Source organism: Phoca vitulina, unplaced genomic scaffold (assembly GCF_004348235.1).
Source record: "Phoca vitulina isolate PV1807 unplaced genomic scaffold, GSC_HSeal_1.0 scaffold59, whole genome shotgun sequence".
NCBI lineage: Eukaryota > Metazoa > Chordata > Mammalia > Carnivora > Phocidae > Phoca > Phoca vitulina.
Genome location: NW_022589762.1, coordinates 2,406,269 through 2,425,580, shown reverse-complemented (window position 1 = coordinate 2,425,580; position 19,312 = coordinate 2,406,269). Strand labels below are relative to the sequence as shown.

Genomic DNA, 19,312 nt, shown 5'->3' with positions numbered 1-19,312 from the left:
AATAGAATATGCTCCCATTTGTTAGAGGGAAACGTGTGTGCACGCACATGGCTGTGCCATTACATAGCCATGGAATGTCAGGAAATCTTTGGCGGTACACATAAGAAACTTGAAAAGGAACTGCCAGGAGTAGGAGATAGACTGACTTTTACCGTTAAAAACTCTTGTACACATAAATGTACAAAAATATTCAAAAGAATAGTTAGATATTTAAAAATAGCATGGCAGCGATGGGGAGAATTGGTCGGTTCGGGTCACTGCAGCTGAGATTCTTTATGGTTTCATTTTTCTTGAGGTATAATAATGTTTGAGGATAATAAACTTCAAGATTCCATCAGTAAACTGAAAATACTAATCAAGACCACCAAAAGTAAACTACCAAACTGATTTAAGAATCAAAACAAAATCAGTGGAAGATACATTTTCCTGTTATAGAACTTGAACACCAGTTGAGAAAATAAAATGTAAAGGTAATCTGACTATGACAGCTGTTGGGCTAAATTCAGTACAGATATTCCTTCTAATCTTATTGCCTTCCTCTTCATACTGCACTGCCTCACATTGTTCTTCTCAAAGCTGTTCAATGGGTGGAAAACAAACTGTCCTGGCTACAAAGATAATCTTTAGTCATTTGTGTATAAAGAAAGAAATATATAGCACAACTCAAGAATAATTAATGACTGGGGCCCCTGGCTGGCTCAGTCAGTAGAGCATGCAACTCTTGATCTCGGGATTGTGGGTTTGAGCCCCACGTTGGATATAGAGATTACTAAATAAATAAATAAATAAAATATTTTTTAAAAAAGTATTAATGACTAATTTATATTTTTTCATGATATGAAGTTTAAAACAAAGCTCAAGGGTAATTTGTTGAGATTGTGTTATATGTATAACGAGCGGGACACCTGGGTGGCTCAGTCGGTTGAGCGTCTGCCTTCAGCTTGGGATCGGGTCCCGAGTCGGGCTCCTTGCTCATTGGGGAGCCGGCTTCTGCCTCTGCCTGCCACTCCTTGTGCTTGTGCATGCTCTCTGTCTCTCCTTCCCTCTGACAAGTAAATAAATAAAACCTTTAAATAAATAAATGTATAACAAGCACTGAATCTGACACACCTAACTGAACTTCTTAGGGATTATGCTTTTTTCATTTTGTATATCAAATACCAATATAACTAATTAAAGTTTAATTACAATTCACTGTGATAAAATTATTTCCAAGGTTTAACAAATGTATGCAGAAGTAATTTTAATATTTTCTTAAGATAATTATAATTGGAATAACCTAAATTAGTAAGGGTAAAATTTATTCACAATATGCTTTCTAAAATATCTCAGAATATTTCCAACTATTATTATTTCTGAAACTATTTAGATAGCTTAATAACAATAGCACAAACTGAAAAGCAAAGATTAGGGAACTAGAGAAAATCTTAAAGACTGGAATTCAAACCTTTTCTTTATTTTTTATTTATTTATTTATTTATTTATTTATTTATTTATTTGACAGAGAGAGACACAGCAAGAGAGGGAACACAAGCAGGGGGAGAGGGAGAGGGAGAAGCAGACTCCCAGCTGAGCAGGGAGCCCGATGCGGGGCTCGATCCCAGGACCCTGGGATCATGACCTGAGCCAAAGGCAGACGCCCAACGACTGAGCCACCCAGGCGCCCCTCAAACCTTTAATTTAAATACCTGGGTTTGGATAACTAACATACACCATTTCTTACCCTAACTATTTTTCTCTAACATGGTTAGGTTTTCTCTGATACGGTTTCTCTAACACCTTGTTTGAGCACTGACATCTTAGAGAAAGGATTACAGAATAAACAATGAACTCCTTTTCCTCTGAGAGGGTGTGTATGCCTGTATACATAGATAGGCATTTAAACTAAAGAAGTTTATTTTAGTAAGTTTCTTCCTTTTTCTTTCCCTTCCTTTCTTCAGAGAGTCTTATTATGTCATTGGATCGGATCAGGGGAATTCAACTATCTGCACATGCACGTGGCATGGTTCAAGAGGGAAAATATCTGGATGTAAAGTATGTTTCATGTCAGTAAAACATGAAGGATTACTCCTTTTGCTTGTTGGTCTTATGTTCAGAAGAGCATAGTACAAGAGCTCCTTAAGAGCACAGAGTCCTACAACCTATAATTTCTAATGCTCCGTGAGCGGTCAGTATTTTAGAGCTCAACCTCATGACGATGCAGGGAACAAACTTCAAATTTCTGAACACTAGATGTAGAAACACTAAACTTTAATCATCTTCATGTCTTCTGGAAATGGTGAACTAAGTTCTTATGACTATTTCTTCATTCACTTACATGTATCAAATAAGTAATCTTTGGTCTTATCTGTCTACTGTGATCAGTTCCTTTGGGAGGATTTCATACTCCCTCCTAAGAAATATTTGAAATACCTTCTGCCTTAAAAGTGGATTTGTGTGTGCTTTATTAGTACCTCTTTTTAAGTTTTTATTTATTTTTTTTTACATGAATGGCTCCTATTGCAAGCTGCTACATTTTTTTTTTATTAAAATTCTGTTTATTTATTTGAGAGAGAGAGACAGAGCACAGGCAGGGGGAACAGCAGAGGGAGAGGGAGAAGCAGACTCACTGCTGAGCAGGGAGCCCAACACAGGGCTTGATCCCAGCACCCTGGGATCATGACCCAAGCCAAAGGCAGAGGCTAGACTGACTGAGCCACCCAGGCACCCCATAGTATTTCTTTTTAAGTTTTTAAACTTAAACTAGGTATCACATATTAAAGATTAAGTATGACATGTTCTAGGAAAATAATTAATCAAGTATATTTTCACTGTGCATTACTACTAAAAGCAACATGGAAAAGTTTCTTGACCATACGAATGATGTGCCAATGTTTTGCTCACTTTCTGGGTACACCTCTTTGCCCTTTCCTCCCTTTGTCCCCTTCCCCAAGACCCACTTTGCAGAAAATTTTCCATTTGTCATGCAATACCACATAACATGAGAAAAATTACCTTACATATTTTCAAGGTCACCCTAAATCATCTCAGAAAAGAGAAATTTGGCTATCCCAGACAATTTTTGATAAGTATTTTCTTTGCTGTCATTTTCTGGAGGGAGGAAACAACTTAGTAATGTGCATGTATTATTAGGTAAAAATGTGGAGAACCTAAATGTCCAACGATACGAAACTCATTAAGCATCCATTCAACTGAATACTATGCAGCCAGTTAAAATTAGATTTAAGCATTTTTTTTTTTTTTGCATTCAATTTTTTTCATCATGGTAAGTGTACTCTTTAATCCTTATCACCTATTTCACCCATGCCCCATACACCTCCCCTCTGGTAAACATCAGTTTTTTCTCTGTAGTTAAGAGTCTGTTTCTTACTTGTCTGTCTCTCCTTTTTTCCCCCTTCATTCCAAGAATAAGTTTAATATAATTAGCATGTCAGCCTACTGACTTAAAAATTTCATAACTCACATTTTTAATGAGTTATTGCCCAGGCTGGGACTTTCATTATAATGTTGAATAAGAGCAGTGGTAAAAGATAGCCCTTTTTGTCCCTCAATTTAATGTATTCACTTCAAAACTTTTACCATTACACAGAATGTTCGCTCTCTAGTGAAATGAGGAGAGAGTTCTTCATTAACCATTGATTTATTAATATTTACTATTTCTTTTTGCATCATTTTTGGTAAGTTGTTTTTTAAGAAAAGTATCCCCTTTACCTAAGTATTTAAATGTATTTGCATACATGTAGTATTTGATGATTTTTAAAATGCCATCCTATTTTGGTCCCTTCTAGTATGTGTTTGTCTTTTTTTCCTTGACATGCTTTGCTGGACATTTATTATTAATTTCAAAGAACCTGATTTTTATGTTGCTAATTATTTCTGTTTTTTAAAATTCACTAATATTTGCCTTTATCTTTATTTGTTTCTTCAATTTACTTTAGGCTTAACTTACGTATTTTCAGTCTTAATTTTTTCCTTTTTTTATTTTTTTAAAGATTTATTTATTTATTTATTAGAGAGAGAGTGCAAATGTGAGCGTGGCAGGATGGAGGAGAAGCAGAGGGAGATGGAAAATCTCAAGCCGACTCCACGCTGATCATGGAGCTGGACTCGGGGGCTCCATCTCACGACCCTGAGATCACGACCTGAGCCGAAACCAAGAGTCAGATGCTTAACCCACTGCACACCCAGGCACCCTTTAACATTTTCTTTAAATAAGGGTATTCAGAGGTTGTTTGAGGTTATAAATTTTTATCTAAGAACTACTTTAAGTTGTATTCTCAAGTTTTGGTATATTGTATATTCATTCTTTGTTGACTATAAATAGCAATTTCCATTATGATTACCTCTTCTTTAATTCATAAGTTACTTTTAAAATACATTATTTAGGGGTGCCTGGGTGTGTCATTTGGTTGGGCATCTGCCTTTGGCTCAGGTCATGATCTTGGGGTCCTGGGATCGAGCCCCATGTCAGGCTCTCTGCTCGGCAGGGAGTTTGCTTCTCCCTCTTCCTTTCCCTCTGTGCTCTCCTTCTCTCTCTCTCTCAAATGAATAAATAAAACCTTAAAATAATAAAAAAATAAAATACATTATTTAATTTTTTAAAAATGTTCATTTTTCCTTATTTTTTTCTATTTTTTTATTTTATTGAATATGATTAACATACAGTGTTACATTAGTTTCAGGTATGCAATATAATGATTTAATTCTATACAGGGGCGGCAGTGTGGCTCAGTCAGTTGAGCATCTGACTTTTGATTTCAACTCAGGTCATGATCTCTCGGGATCATTAGATGGAGCCCCGCATCTGGGCTTTGCACTTAGTGGATAGTTGGTTCTCTCTTTCCCTCTCCTTCTGCCCCTCCCCCCACTCAATGCACGTACACACTCTCTCTCTCAAATAAACCTTTTTTAAAAAATAATAATTCTGTACATTAGTCTGTGCTCATCACAATAATGTACTCCTTTTTGGGAGGATACACCAAAGCAGATGTTAAAGTGAAATTTTTGCTATAAATGCTTGTATTAAGAAAAAAAATTCAAATAAACAGCTAACATTACACCACAAGGAACTAGGAAAAGAAGAAACTTGGCTGAAATTTAGTAGAGGAAGGAAATAACAAAGAAAAATCAGAAATAAATAAAATAGAAACCAGAGTAAACAATAACATAACATTGAAAGTAATGGCCAGTTTTTCAAAAAAATAAAATTTGTAATGCTTTAACTACGTTTGCTAAGACAAAAAAGAAGACTCAAAAACCAAAATGAGAAATGGAAGAGAAAATAATACAGCAGATAACCACAGAAATACATAGTGTGATAACAGATTACTGTAAATAATTATATACTAACAAATCAAATAGCTTAGGGGGAAAAAAAACCATAATTCCTAAAAACTCACAAGTTACCAAGATTGAATCATGAAACTTGAATCCAAGAAATAGGAAAAAAGTAATTATTGATAAATATGTATTTATTCCCATTTTATTACTTGTTTTGTTGTTGTTTCTGGCGATTTTCTCTGATCCTTTCTTGTTTTTGTCACTTTTGGTCTCTCCTTTGCACTCAGAGTGTTTAATGTTTCTTGCAGAGCTGGTTAAGTGGTCACTAACTTCTTTAGTTTTTGTTTGTCTGGGATACTCTTTCTCTCTCCTTCTATTCTAAATGACAGCTTTGGGGATAGAGTATTCTCAGCTGCAGATTTATCTCCTTCAGCATTTTGAATATATCATGTCAGTCCCTTCTGGCTTGCCAAGTTTTTGTTGAGAAGTCTCCAGCTAGCCTTATGGGCTTTCCCTTGTAAGTTAAGGACTTCTTTTATCTTGCTGCTTTTAAGATTTTCTTCTTTGCCACCATATTTTGCAAATTTAATTACAATGTGTCTTGGTGTTGGCCTGCTTTTATTGATTTGATGGGAGATCTCTGGGCCTTCTGGATCTGGATGTCTTTTTCCCTCCCCAGATTAGGTAAGTTTTCTGCTATTCTTTCTTTCTTTTTTTTCTGCTGTTCTTGAAATAAATTTTCTGCCCCTTTTCTCACTCTTCTTCTTCTGGGACTCCTATAATATGAATGTTAACTGCATTTGATGGAGTCACAGAGTTTCCTAAGTCTTTTCTCGTGTGGCATAATTCTTCCTTCTCTCTTTTGTTCCACTTCATTATCTTCCATTACTTTGTCTTCTAGGTCAGTAATTCATTACTCTGCTTCTTCAGCCTGCTGTTCATTGCATCAGCCTGTTTCCAATCTTGTTTATTGCATTCTTCATCTCTTATTGATTCTTTTTTAACTCTTTTATCTCTGTGGTAAAGGTCTCACTGATGTCTTCTATTCTTTTCTCAAACCCAGTGAGTATCCTTATGATTGTTGCTTTAAGTTCTCCATCAGACCAGTAACTTAGATCTGTTTCACCTAGATCTCTGGCCCTGGCCTTATCTTATTCTTTCATTTAGGATAAATTTCTCTATCATGGCATTTTGTCTAAGTCTCTGCCTTCTTCTGTGTATCAGAAAAGCTGGTTATGTCTCCTGCTCCTGAGAGTAATGGCCTTATGAAGAAGAGACCATGTAGGCACCAGGCCTGGTGCTTCAGGGAGTGTCTCTGGTGTGTGCTGCATGTGCTCTGCTCTTGTGTTTTGGCTGCTCTATCCTTCAGGCCAGTGGTCTGCAAAGGCTCTCCTGGCCTGAACATGGCAAGTTTTTGTTTTGTTTTTTAGTTTATTCTTTGTTGTTGTTGTTGTTGTTATGTTAATTACTATACATTACATGATTAGTTTTTGATGTAGTGTTCCATGATTCATTGTTTGGCAAGTTTTAACCAGGTGTACTCCGATCTACTTGTGAAATGAGACCTGACAACAACTCCATTGGAACCGAGGCCCTGCAGAACTCTCTGGTCAAGAGATGTGGTGTGGTAGGGGTTTGTACTGGACTTTTGGGGGAGGGACCCACTGCACTGGGACTGAGACAGGCTTGACTGAGAAGGGCAGTCCTGCCTAAGCACAGGGGGGTGGAGCTTTGTGTAAGCAAGTTAGGCAACCAGTGTAGGCCTTGTGCTGCTTCCCACAGGTGGTTCTGTGTTTTGCTGAGGGGTTCTGCTGCCATCTTCAACAGACTATAGAATAATATTTAATGGCATGATAAAGTATGTTCATAGTGATGGTGATAGCTAAAATATATTGGGTGTGTATTTTATGCCAGGCACCTTTCTAAGTGCTTGTATTAACTCAGTTGATCCTCATAACAGTCTTATAAGGAGAAAGTATTGTTATCCTCATTTTAAAGGTGAATAAACTGAGGCTCAGAGCATTTAAGTAGTTACCCCAAACTTAGATAGAGCAGATAGAGCAGAACTAGAATTCAGATCCAGGCAGTGTGCCTCTAAAGCCCTTACTCAGGCATTATCATATGAAAAAATACCAAGGAAAAATCGCTTTAAATAAACTTTCTCATGGAACTAATCAAAGTGCTTTTAATCTAGGAAAGAAAATGTGTTCAAGATACCCAATCAAATTTTGACAAAAGAGAATTGGTAGAGGGGAAGGACAACTTATCGTACCAGCTATCAAAATATACTATAAAATAGGGGGCGCCTGGGTGGCTCAGTCGTTAAGCGTCTGCCTTCGGCTCAGGTCATGATCCCAGGGTCCTGGGATCGAGTCCCACATCGGGCTCCCTGCTCGGCGGGAAGCCTGCTTCTCCCTCTCCCACTCCCCCTGCTTGTGTTCCTGCTCTCACTATCTCTCTCTGTCAAATAAATAAATAAAATCTTTAAAAAAAAAAAAAAAAAAAAAAAAAATATACTATAAAATAATAGTAATTTTTAAAATACTATATTGGGGGCACCTAGGTGGCACAGTCAGTTAAGCATCCAACTCTTGGTTTTGGCTCAGATTGTGATCCAGGATCATGAGATCAAGCCCTGCATCAGGCTCCATGCTCAGCGTGTGGAGTCTGCTTAAGACTCTGTCTCCCTCTGCCCCTCCCCCCAACCCTGCTCTCTTGCACACGTGCTCTCTCTCTAAAATAAATAAAGAAATCTTTTTTTTTTTTTTTAATACCTATTGTAGGGGCACCTGGGTGGCTCAGTCGGTTAAGTGTCTGCCTTCAGCTCAGGTCGTGATTCCAGGCTCCTGAGATTGAGCCCCACCTCCTTGCTCAGTGGGGAACCTGCTTCTCCCTCTCCCTCTGCTGCTCCCCCTGCTTGTTCTCTCTCTCTTTCTGTCAAATAAATAAAAATCTTTAAAAAAAAATACCATATTATAGTAGAAATGGGAAGAAATATGGAAAAAATCAGAAGAGTATGCCACTTTTTATGTTTATAGGGAAGAGGCTGAATGGATACACCTAAATAGTAAGACTGATTATTACTTATCAGAGAGGGATTTATAGGTCATTTTTTTTTAATTTTTCAGATTATCTACAGTGAACATTTTTAAATCACATAATATTAGGAAGTTTATTTTCAATGCTTTAAAACTTTAGGTCTTAATTATATTTTGTTAGTGTAATATATTGCTATTTAGTTTTATGCATAGTCTACCCTGCATTTTCTGAATTGTTTGGTGTACAAAGTGTGTATGTATGTGTATATATACACATATATTAATTGTGGGGCACCCTGATCAGATGGGGGGGCCAGTGGCACAGGCAGTGAAAGATTTCACCCAAGGCAGAACAAAGAAGATAGACGTTTATTGAATACACTGCAAGGGAGCAGCAGGCAGGACAGAGAAGGAGAGACTGCCTGCAACAATACAGTGGTGAGGGACCAGTTATAGGGCAGAGTGAGGAGTTATGGGAACGTATTGAATTTTCCCTTTTTTGGTTAACCGTGCCTGGTTGTATGTAGCACATTGGTTAGTTACGGCCTGTGGCTGTTTCAGGGTGGGTCGCTTAATGAGCCTGTTTGCATCAGCTTGGTGGTCGCTGTGCCCTTTCATCTTACTCAAGTTCCATTGCTCAAGCCTGTTGCCTAAAAGCAGCCTCTACATTTATATTTCTATTTATCCTTATACTTATATTTATATAATACATTTATGTGTATATATATATATATATATATATATATATATTTTTTTTTTTTTTTTTTTTTTTTTTTATGTATTCATTCATTTATTCAGGTCTTGTATTAACCAATCACACAGAATCACCAATCCAGTCCTTTTTGGTAAACATGGAGAAAAGACAATGGGATAATAATCTTCTAGCCTAGTGTTGAAGAGTTTCAGAATCTCTGACTAATTTTGAAAACCCGAATGTTTATTGATGGTGTTAAGAAAAGCTATTGCATTTTATGTATGTAGCTTCTGTCTGATCATCTTACTGAACTTTATTATAAGTTGTAACAGTTTTTCAGTTGATTCTCTTAGATTTTCTAGGCATATAATCATTTCATTTACGAATAATGATAACTTTTTTCCCCCAGTATTTATGGTCTGTATGTTATTTAACATCCCCCAAAATGGAATAGTTGTTTAAAAAATGAGTAGTTCTTATTGTAACATGGAAATATGAGTCCTACATATCATGAAGTGAAAAAACAGTTACAGAGTCCTATCCTAGGTATGGTATAATCCAGTCTCTATTTTAAAAAATAAAGCAAGCACTGCATAAAGGGCTTGATTTGAGAAGATTACTCTTTCCCTCAAAAGTTCTGTACTAATTTAGGTGCCTGTCTTAGTTTGCTTGGGCTGCCATAACAAAATACCATAGACTTGATGGCTTAAAGCCCAGTCCGGAGGCTAGGAAGTCCAAGACCAAGATGCCAGCTGATTCAGTTCCTGGTGCAAGCTCTCTTCCTGGCTTGCAGAAGCCAACTTCTTACCGTCTCCTCCCATGGCGGGGAGGGAGGGAAAGAGAAAAAAGGGAGAGAGAGAGAGAGAGAAAGTGACTGAGAATGAGAGAGAATGAGAATGATCTCTTTCTCTTCTTACAAGGCCACAGTCCTATCAGATTAGGGCCCCACCCTTAGGACTTCATTTAACCTTAATTACCTCCTAAAGACTCTAGCCGGATATAGTTACGTTGAGGGTTAGGGCTTCAACATGAATGTGGGGTGGGGTAGGGAAGGGGTGCACAATTCAGTTCAGAGCAGTGCCTAATTTTTTTTCCCTGATATCTTCAGAAATCCTATGTTTAATTTTATTTCAGACAGAATTAGTTTTATTATTTCTAATGACATTTTTAAAAGACTTGTTACTTTACAGTGTATCATAGAAATTTTATCTGTTTAACTTCATGAATCATTTCTTCTTAGACACAAAATCGAATGAAGCTAATGGCCGACAACTATGAGGATGACCACTTCAAATCCTCCCATTCCAATCAAACCAATCATAAACCCTCCCCAGACCAGGTAAGACTGTTCTTGAATGTTTTATAAAAACAAATGTGCTTTTATTTTCATGTATCTTATACTAGCATGTTACAAATTCCGGAGTATAAGTTAGAAAAATAAAAATAAATAATTAATTTCTGAAATCTCCTTCACTCATGTTTTTAAACATAGATTCAATTTCTGTACAGGAAGGTGGTGGTAGATGATTCTGAATATTTTAAGAGGAGATACTCAAAAGATTTGAGGACTATAAGGAATCCTTGAATTGGTTGAGAAAAAAATTAATCTCAGATACATACTAATTTGTAAGTGTCCTACTTTTCTTATTAAAACAATGCCTTATTTAAAAAAAAAAAAAAAGACTTGTTCCTTGTGAGCTCAATAAGACACAATTCTGTTTAGAGATAACTGTTGTTTAATTGCAAATTTTTAAATCTCTCATCATCACCTATTATTAAGAGTGAAAATTTCTTCTCTTCCATTTCCTTGGTTAATCCCCCCAGTATATGTTATTCTCAAGGAAAATTGTTGCCTTCAACTTCTCAGCAGTGCAAAAGAGGCATTGATGAGTCTGAAGGGAACCATATTCAACTCCAGTCTTTTGGAAGAAGGGAGCTCTCCCAAGATCTTGAAAATGATGGATGGGGGAGAGTGGTGAACAGATTACCTCATATCCCAGTGCCAAAAATCAGATTTCAACATCTCTGTCACACTCAATCTTAAAATATATAGCAGAAGGAAAAAAAATAATAGTTAAGTAATTACATCCATATGACTAAAGAGCCAAGGGAAGCTCCCCCACTAAACATCTCCACTGAATGATAGCCATGACATTATCTTAGAAGAAGAAATATTGCAGATGAAAACAGCAGTAATATCCAAATTGCAATTTTTTCTAAGATTCAGAAGGTATAGTCACAGTATGATGACATTTACTAAGCCAGTTGAGGCAAGCCTTATATTTTAGAGGGAAAACAATACCAATCTTAATGTAGGCAGAATGCAGAACTGTCTGCCTGATGTCAACCGTCTTTCTTTGCCAAGAAATGATTTTGCTATCTCTGCCTGTTTTTGATACCCAGAATTAAATTTATGCCAGTGTATATAAGATGAGTATTAGATCCTTTCCTTGAAACAGGTTTTGATAATGAATAAATACTAGAAATTGGATGCCTGGGAGTAGTGGGAAGCAAACAGAAATGAGGAAAGTTTAAAAAAAAGGCAAAAATAAAGAAAAGCCTCCAACCTGATAATTTTGCCCAGATCCAGCCCTGGGACAGAGACAGTGTCTTGGAAGAGTAGGAAAGTAGAAGTGTAATGACAAACTAATTACTAATTTGGGTAGGTTAGGGAATTTAAAGCGTTAGAATCTAATATTAAAAAGAGTCAAGAAATTAGAGACCATTTTCTTCTACATTATGCTTATGTCTTTGTTTTAAATACTAACCAGCTCTTTTTCATTCCCATGCTGCTCTGGGGCATTGTTCCCTTTGTCATCTCTCTCCCCTAGGATGAGGAGGAGGGTATATGGGCATAGCCAATCAGATGCTCTTAGTTCAGCCATTTTGTTCAGAACGGTGAGAAACACCTTTCCTTAACTATAGAAATGTTTTTTGTTTGTTTGCTTTCAATTTTTTTTTTTTTACACAATCATTCTCACATCTTGTTTCTCTGTAATTCATGAAATTGTTTGGTGTGCCTCTGTTTTATCATTTTCACATGATTCCTGTGTGTATTGCTATGCTTCTGACATAGTGGGGTTGGGTTTTATGGGGTTTTTTTTCTTTTTGTGTGTTAATAGTCACTTTTATAATTTCTTTTTATACATTTTTGGGAGAACTTCCAGGGCATATAATTAAATTTCTCCTGTTGTGATTTTATTAATAAACTACCTTATCTAGTGTGATTTTACAGTGTCCTGGTAAGGTTTATAGTGACTTTGTCAAACTGGAACTAGAAAATTGATCAAATACTCTGCCAGTAGGTTTGGGATATACTTTTTATGATAATTAATTATAAATATATGTCTTTAAAAAAATTGTACTGTGAACTAAAACCTTTTGGTTCTATCTGTAAAAGGATGCTCTGAATTCTCAGGGTCAGTGGTTCTTATAGAGTGTCTACCAAGGACATCCCCTAGAGCTTTGACATTACTCTCAAACTGTCCGTAAAAATAAAGAGAAGTAAAGGAAGACCTTTTAAAAAATCGGTCTAAAGAATTCTTTTTCCTCTCTTTTATGGATTGCTGCTGTGTTAAACAGTTGCCAGGACACTGTCTAGATTCTCCTTTCCAGGCCAATTGGCTGGAAAATATAGTCCAGCTGTGGCAGTATCTCCCTTTGATCTGATGCCCTGGAGGTTTGACTAAGGAAATCCTTTTCTTAGAAAAAATAATGATTACAATTAATAAGTTCACACATATTGGTGGCCTTGCACTCCCTGGATTCACTGCCCTTGCTTATTGGTGATCTCACTCTTTTGGAGTCAGTTCTGTCTGAAAAGTCTGTGTCTTGGTGTTAATACTTCTTAAAATGATGAGAACATGTGTAGACCTCTCACTAGCAAACACAGCCAAGAAGGATGATGAGGTAAGTTGTGAAAAGGGGCACATACTGTGAAGATGGGAAACTTTCCAAATGACTTTATCCTGCGGGTGTACAAGGCAAAATGTATACCAGCCAAAAAGCTATTTGGATTAGGGCGTTGCATGCCAGACACAGCTAAAGCTGAGAAAATTCATTTGCTAATTCTATTTATCTACACTGCCCCCTGCAAGGGTAATTATTTGTCATCGTGAAGGATGTGGGGGCCATACAGTAGTTGAACATAGAATCAGTCCCCTCCTTCTAAATGAACCTGACTTGTCTATTTTGGCAGAACATAGGAGCCTCTTGGCATGCCTTAGCAGGAAGCATGTCCCTGACATATATGAATAGGATTGTATTGGTTGTATACCCTCTTTCTAGCCAATCAGAAAAGACAAGTTAGTGTTACAGGAAAGAAGGCCCATAGATAACCTCACCAGGAGACAGAAAAATGTTAAACCTACACATAGACTTGTTCCTAAAGTCTCCATTTTATTTTATTTTCTTCTCTAATAGAATAGCTCCTAGTAAGAGTTTAAATGCTATTAATTTTGTTTTTTTAATGATTGCACTGTTGAGCTTATTGCACTAAAATATTAACTGCCATTGGTTTAACACAGTGCAGTTGCAATTAGCTGGCCATAACTGGAGTTTTTATGATACGATATTTCAAATTTTCGAAAATGTGCTATAAATGTCATAATATCATAAGGGTTTTACCTGAAGAAATGCATGAGTGACCCCTAGCACATTGTGGAAGTCTTGACTTGATCTCTAGTTTTCTTCACTTGTTTTCTTGCTAATTCTAGAGAACAGATTTTCTTAACAAAATTTCAAACTTTTGAAATTGATGGTTTACCTTATCAAACTTAAGAATGTAAATAATGCTTTATGCCTAAAACATTTTATAAAACACGATATACATGTCAGCAAAGCATGAGTCTTACTAGATATAATCAGTACTCAGACAGGAAGAGAATCATAGAAGTAGAGAGCAGAAAGGGGTCTAGGCAATTTCACAAGAAGTGGTAGAACATAATGTTTAAGAGTCGAGGCTTTGGAGCGGAATGCCTCTGGTCAGATCCTAACACCACCATGTATTAGCCTGTGACTTTGGACAAGGTATTTAATCTCCCCATACTTCAGTTTCTTCGTCTTTCAAATGGAGGTTGTTGTGAGAAGCAGATGAGTTGTTACAGGCATAAACTCTGGAGCCAAACTGCACGGCTTTGCATCTAGACTCCTCCACCTTCTCTGTGGCCTCAGGAAATTAACTCAATCTTTGAATCCCAATTTTTCTGTAAAAATGGGTTTATTTATTTATTTATTTATTTATTTTTGAGAGAGAGTGCAGGGAGAGGGAGGGTCAGAGGGAGAGAGAGACTCTTAACAGGCTCTGCGCCCAGCACAGTGCCCGACATAAAGCTCAATCTCACAACCCGGAGATCCTGGCCTGAGCTGAAATCAAGAGTCAGACACTTAAGCAACTGAGCCACCCAGGTCCCCTGTAAAAATGGTTTTATTAATGGCCTTCTTTGTAGGGTTGTTGGACAGATTATTAAGTTAATGTATGTAAAATGAATTAAACAGTGCTTCCAGCATGTACTCTGCTTCCATTATAATTTGTTGTTGCTGTTGTCATCATTAACTTGAATCCATCTCCAGGAAGTAGTCAGTGTTCAATAATAAGTGTTAGTTACTATTTTTATTAATATCTAGTCCAGTGCCCTCATTCTGTAGGTAAGAGTGCAAAAAAATAAATAAATAAAAGGATTTAGATGTGACGTTAAGGCCCCCAGGCATTTCTGTGATCTGGAAAGAGGAACTAGTAGCTGACAGTGAAAGAGATAATCTAAGACATATTGGTGATTATATCTCCCTTTTCATCACCAAAAATTTAATCTCTTATATGCTGAGGAATTTTTTCCCTTGAGAACACACCTTGAATTTTTCTATAAAAGAAATTTATTCATTGAAACTTTCTTTAAATTTGCTGTCATAACCCTCCTGAGACACACAGAATAAAGCAAGTGTTACCTCCAGTTAGGAAGCATGAGAGTCCCTTCTCTCTTCCCCTCAACCTATAGAAAACCCATGTGAAATGTGTCCCTGCTACTGTCTGTCCTTTTACTTTGTGTTTTCTTTCTTGTTGTTCCCTGACAGTAGAGTGTAGGCGCCATGGGAACAGGGACTTTAATATGTTTGATTTTATATTTCTATCATCTAAAATAATGCCTAGTATACAAGAGGCTCAGTAAGTATATATTGAATTAATTAACTTCTGAATTCATGAAGTCCAGAGAAGATAAAGTAAAGTTTACATTGAAACCAAGAGCACAGAATTAGCTGTTACCTTTAATATCAGCATTACTAGTACAAGAAAGGGAAATTTTGAAAGGGAAGATAGGAAAAGTGTCTAGAAACAAAAGACTTGTAGAGAGAAATGTTAAGACTTTAAAGGAAAGTCATAATTAAGTCATAGAATCTGGCTCCTATAGTTTTATACTAAATAAAAAAGAGTTGAGTATAATTCAGAAATCTTTTCTACTTGAAAACTGAACATCCTTCAGGTGGAAACTTTTCTCCTAGTAACCTGTGGTTCATAGCCATCAAGAAGAGCCTGGAGCATAATAGCTTTCATGGCCATGTGCTCTTTGTGGACCTCATTCTGGGGAAGCACTTTGTGTAAACTAGCACCAGACCCCTCAAGTAAAGGATGTACTTGTCAAGAAGCTTAGCAGTTGGTCTTGTTATAAAACCATTCCGCTGACTAAAATCTGGAAATGAGTTGTGTGACTATTAAATCAGCACTGTAGCATCTCAAAACATGATTTGAACCAGTATGTTATGAAACTTCTTTTTTAATTAGCGATGATATCAGTGTTAAGACAAGCATTTAAGACAGATTAAAACAAGTGTCTCTTTCTTTTGGCATTTCCTTTTCCTTATTGTCTGTCCTAGTTGAGTTGTCCACAAAATCTCCTTCTTATCAGTTTGAAACATCCTGAAAGTAGTCTCTTGGTTAGTACTACAATGGAAATCTCTTAAATCTCTAGAGAATATATCTCTAGAACGGAGGTATTAGATTAAGATGTTACAGAATTGATTGGGGTAGTGAATTAGAATATTTTGTCAATATAATCCAAATTATTTATTGGACCAACTGTTTAAACAGTTTGAACCAATACCAAGATCAGTTTTTGACATAACAGGCAAGAAAGAATTTGACCTTGTATTTTCAGAAATGGATCAGAGATTTTAAGCAAGATGCTTCTTTCCTAAAAAGCTTGGTAGGCAGTAGAATTAAGGAAGCGGGAGGATCCTAGTTGCAGGAAAAGGTAACATTTGTTAAACACTATGGGCCAGACACTTTCATATCTCTTATCCCGTATTTAATTTTCACAACCACTCTAAGAACATGTTTATCAATGAGGAAACAGAGTTCATAGAAGTTAAGTAATTTTCCAAGATGACACAGGTAACAAGCGGCAGACGTTTAAACCCAAGACTGACATCAGATTCCCATGCCCTTTCCACTGTACTATAATTAAAAGAGAAGGAATATTCCACTTTACAGTTCCTTAGATATAATAAGATGCAGGGTAGAAGTATGTTGAGTTGAATTGCATTCCTGTGTAAGAAAATAACAAAACTGCCTTTGCCAGTAAGGGATTTCCCTTATAAAAGGTACCTAAGTGGATTTCTGACCTCACTTCACTGATTTTTTTTTTTTTTAATGAATATAACTAGCCAGGAATGTGGTAACAAATTTGGAACTGTAGAGATTAGGAAGGGACAAGAAGTGGGTCTTGGAGGTTGAATAAAGTTTGGGTGGATGGAAGGGGAAAGAAAAAGAATTTTAGATGGGAACCACCTTGAAGGAAGGCCCTAAGAAGGAGTAGCAGCCAGTGCAGAAACCAGCCTTGCTAGAACAAAGGATGTCATTGTCCTTTTATTTTTTCATTGTTATGCCCCAACCACATTTCTGTTTTAATATAGGGTACCCATAATTCAAATAGAAAAACTACAAATATGAGTATCTCACAAGAACAGTTATATATTGAACTTTACAAAAGATTAAAATAGCAGTCAGCTTCCCCTGAACATTGTCTGAATTCCTGTGTTCTGAGTTGATTGCCTCCTCCTCTAGTTCTGATGCTCTTGGGTCCTAGTCAGAATGTGGGTTTTGGGAGCAGATTGCCTGGTTCCAAACCTCTGTGTATCTACTTTATTCATTTGTAAAATGGAAATAGTAATATACCTACCTCATAAGGTTGTTGGATGACTAAATGATATAATATAAAGCCTTTAAAACAGTGTCTTTGTATGTCATGGTTGCTTGATTAATGTTAATTATTAATGTCTGCAACCTGAGGACACACATTGACAATTTTATAGCATGATACCCACCTCCCTTCCCTTTCTGCCTCCCTCTCTCTCTTCCTGCATTTTCTTTTCTTCCTCTTGGTTCTCTTGTTCTTTTAATAGGAGGATTGGGTGAGAATTCATTAACAGTCACCTTTGGATTCAAAGTGTTCTTATACCACCTAAACTCTAGTTTAACAGCATTTCCTGTATACTCTCCTAAGAAATGTCTTAACTGGTTTCTTCTTTGTCCTAGGTACACAGGCTTCTTTGTGCTTTTCATATTCTCCTCCTCCCTCCTTTCTGCTTCCCAAAATTAAATTTAGAATTCTCAGTTTTTTCTGCTCTTCATGATTTGCCAGAGGGTTCTACTCCTTCCACTCCTAATCTTTTCATCCTGGGTTCTCTCTAGCAGTCTCAAAACTCTGTCCTCTGCTGTTACTATGCCAAGCTCTCCACCAACTCTGTCTGCATACCATACTCAGCAAGTCCCTTCTACAGGCCCCTCATTCTTTAAGCCACTATCTCTTCTTATCATTAGTATATAACTATATATATATAATTTAGATGCTGTGTCATTTTTTTTCCTGGTCTCAAGCATCTTGAACCTATGTCAAATCCAAAAAGACTTTGGAAAATAGAGCTATTTTCAACAAGAGCATTGGGGAATAGAGGCTAAAAGATGCTGACGCTAATAGTTACCATTTAAAGAATACCTACTGGGGCGCCTGAGTGGCTCAGTCAGTTAAGTGACTTCCTTCAGCTCAGGTCATGATCCCAGGGTCCTGGGATCGAGCCCCGCATCGGGCTCCCTGCTCAGTGGGAGGCCTGCTTCTCCCTCTCACACTCCCCATGCTTGTGTTCCCTCTCTCGCTGTCTCTCTCTCTCTCTCTGTCAAATAAATAAATAAAATCTTTAAAAAAAATAAAGAATACCTACTAAATCCCAAATACTTAGCTTAAACTTATAAGCATATTATTGAATAAGAATATTCTTATTATTGAATAAGAATATGCTTATAAGTTTAAGCTAAGTATTTGGGATTTAGTAGGTATTCTTTTTTTTTAATTTTTTTTAAAGATTTTTTTATTTGACACAGAGAGAATACAATACAACAAGCCTAGAAAATAGACACCGTTCTCATGATTTTACTGCTGAAGAAACCGAACTTCAGAGAAAGAATTTAGCAAACTTATCCAAGTTCACATTGCCTGTAGGTAGTAGAGGCCAGATATGAACCCAGGTAAGTCTGACTAAGCCAAAATTTGACCCACTTCCAGTAAGGAAACATAGCTAGGAGAGTTTTTTTTAAAAGGTTATTATGCTTTTTTATTCATACTAATTATAAGAGAAAAGAGAGTAAGAATATTAAATTACAATTTAAGAAAAAAAATTAATGAAGAATATCAAAAAGAAACCCCTCGTAAAAACCTAGCTTAACAAGTAGAAAGACCCCATAGTAAAGTAGAGAAGGAAAAACTTTCTCCTCTGCTTTCTTACATTCAGTGACTGGCACCTGTGAATCAAACTGATAAAAGACTGATTAACAGGAAAGAAAAAAAAAAAAAACAGATTCAATTATGCTTGAATGCCCAGGAGCTTACAAAAAAGTGTAACTCAAGGAGGCAGTTAGAATTTGGGGTTTATATATCATTATAACAAAGGGAGATAAATTGTGGAGAAGAAGCTAAACAAAAGAAAAAGGATTCAAAGCTTCTGGGGAGAGGGTAAACTATAGGAAGGTGACTTGGGAATATATGGTAAATAAGGGTTATTTAGTAAGGTTTGTTGCAAGTAAGAGTCTCAAGTAATAAGAGTTGTCTCTGAAGTTCTTTTCCTGGTAGAGGAGAGAGAGACCTTTACAAAGGGAAATACATGTCCTGCCTTATGACAAAAAGGAAGATTGGCAGAGAGCTATGTGCTTTTAGCTCAAAACAACCCTTAATGCCAAAGGGGCATATTTTGGGGTGGCATTCTCATCCCATTTAGTATGTATTATTAGACTAATTTGTAACTGAGTAATATTCCA

General features: G+C 36.6%; 1 protein-coding gene across 14 annotated transcripts in view; it reads left to right on the top strand.

Annotated features, from left to right (window-relative positions):
* The window catches only part of ERC1 (ELKS/RAB6-interacting/CAST family member 1), a 548,010-nt gene that overhangs the window by 454,304 nt on the left and 74,394 nt on the right, over positions 1-19,312 (top strand). For 10 of the 14 annotated variants that reach the window (XM_032390726.1, XM_032390723.1, XM_032390722.1 and 7 more), the window contains one exon: positions 10,253-10,351. In XM_032390726.1, the coding sequence (XP_032246617.1) occupies positions 10,253-10,351 (99 nt within the window). Of the gene's footprint in view, positions 1-10,252; positions 10,352-11,843; positions 11,911-19,312 lie in introns of all 14 variants that reach the window. The other 4 variants (XM_032390734.1, XM_032390732.1, XM_032390733.1 and 1 more) reach the window with 1 other exon arrangement.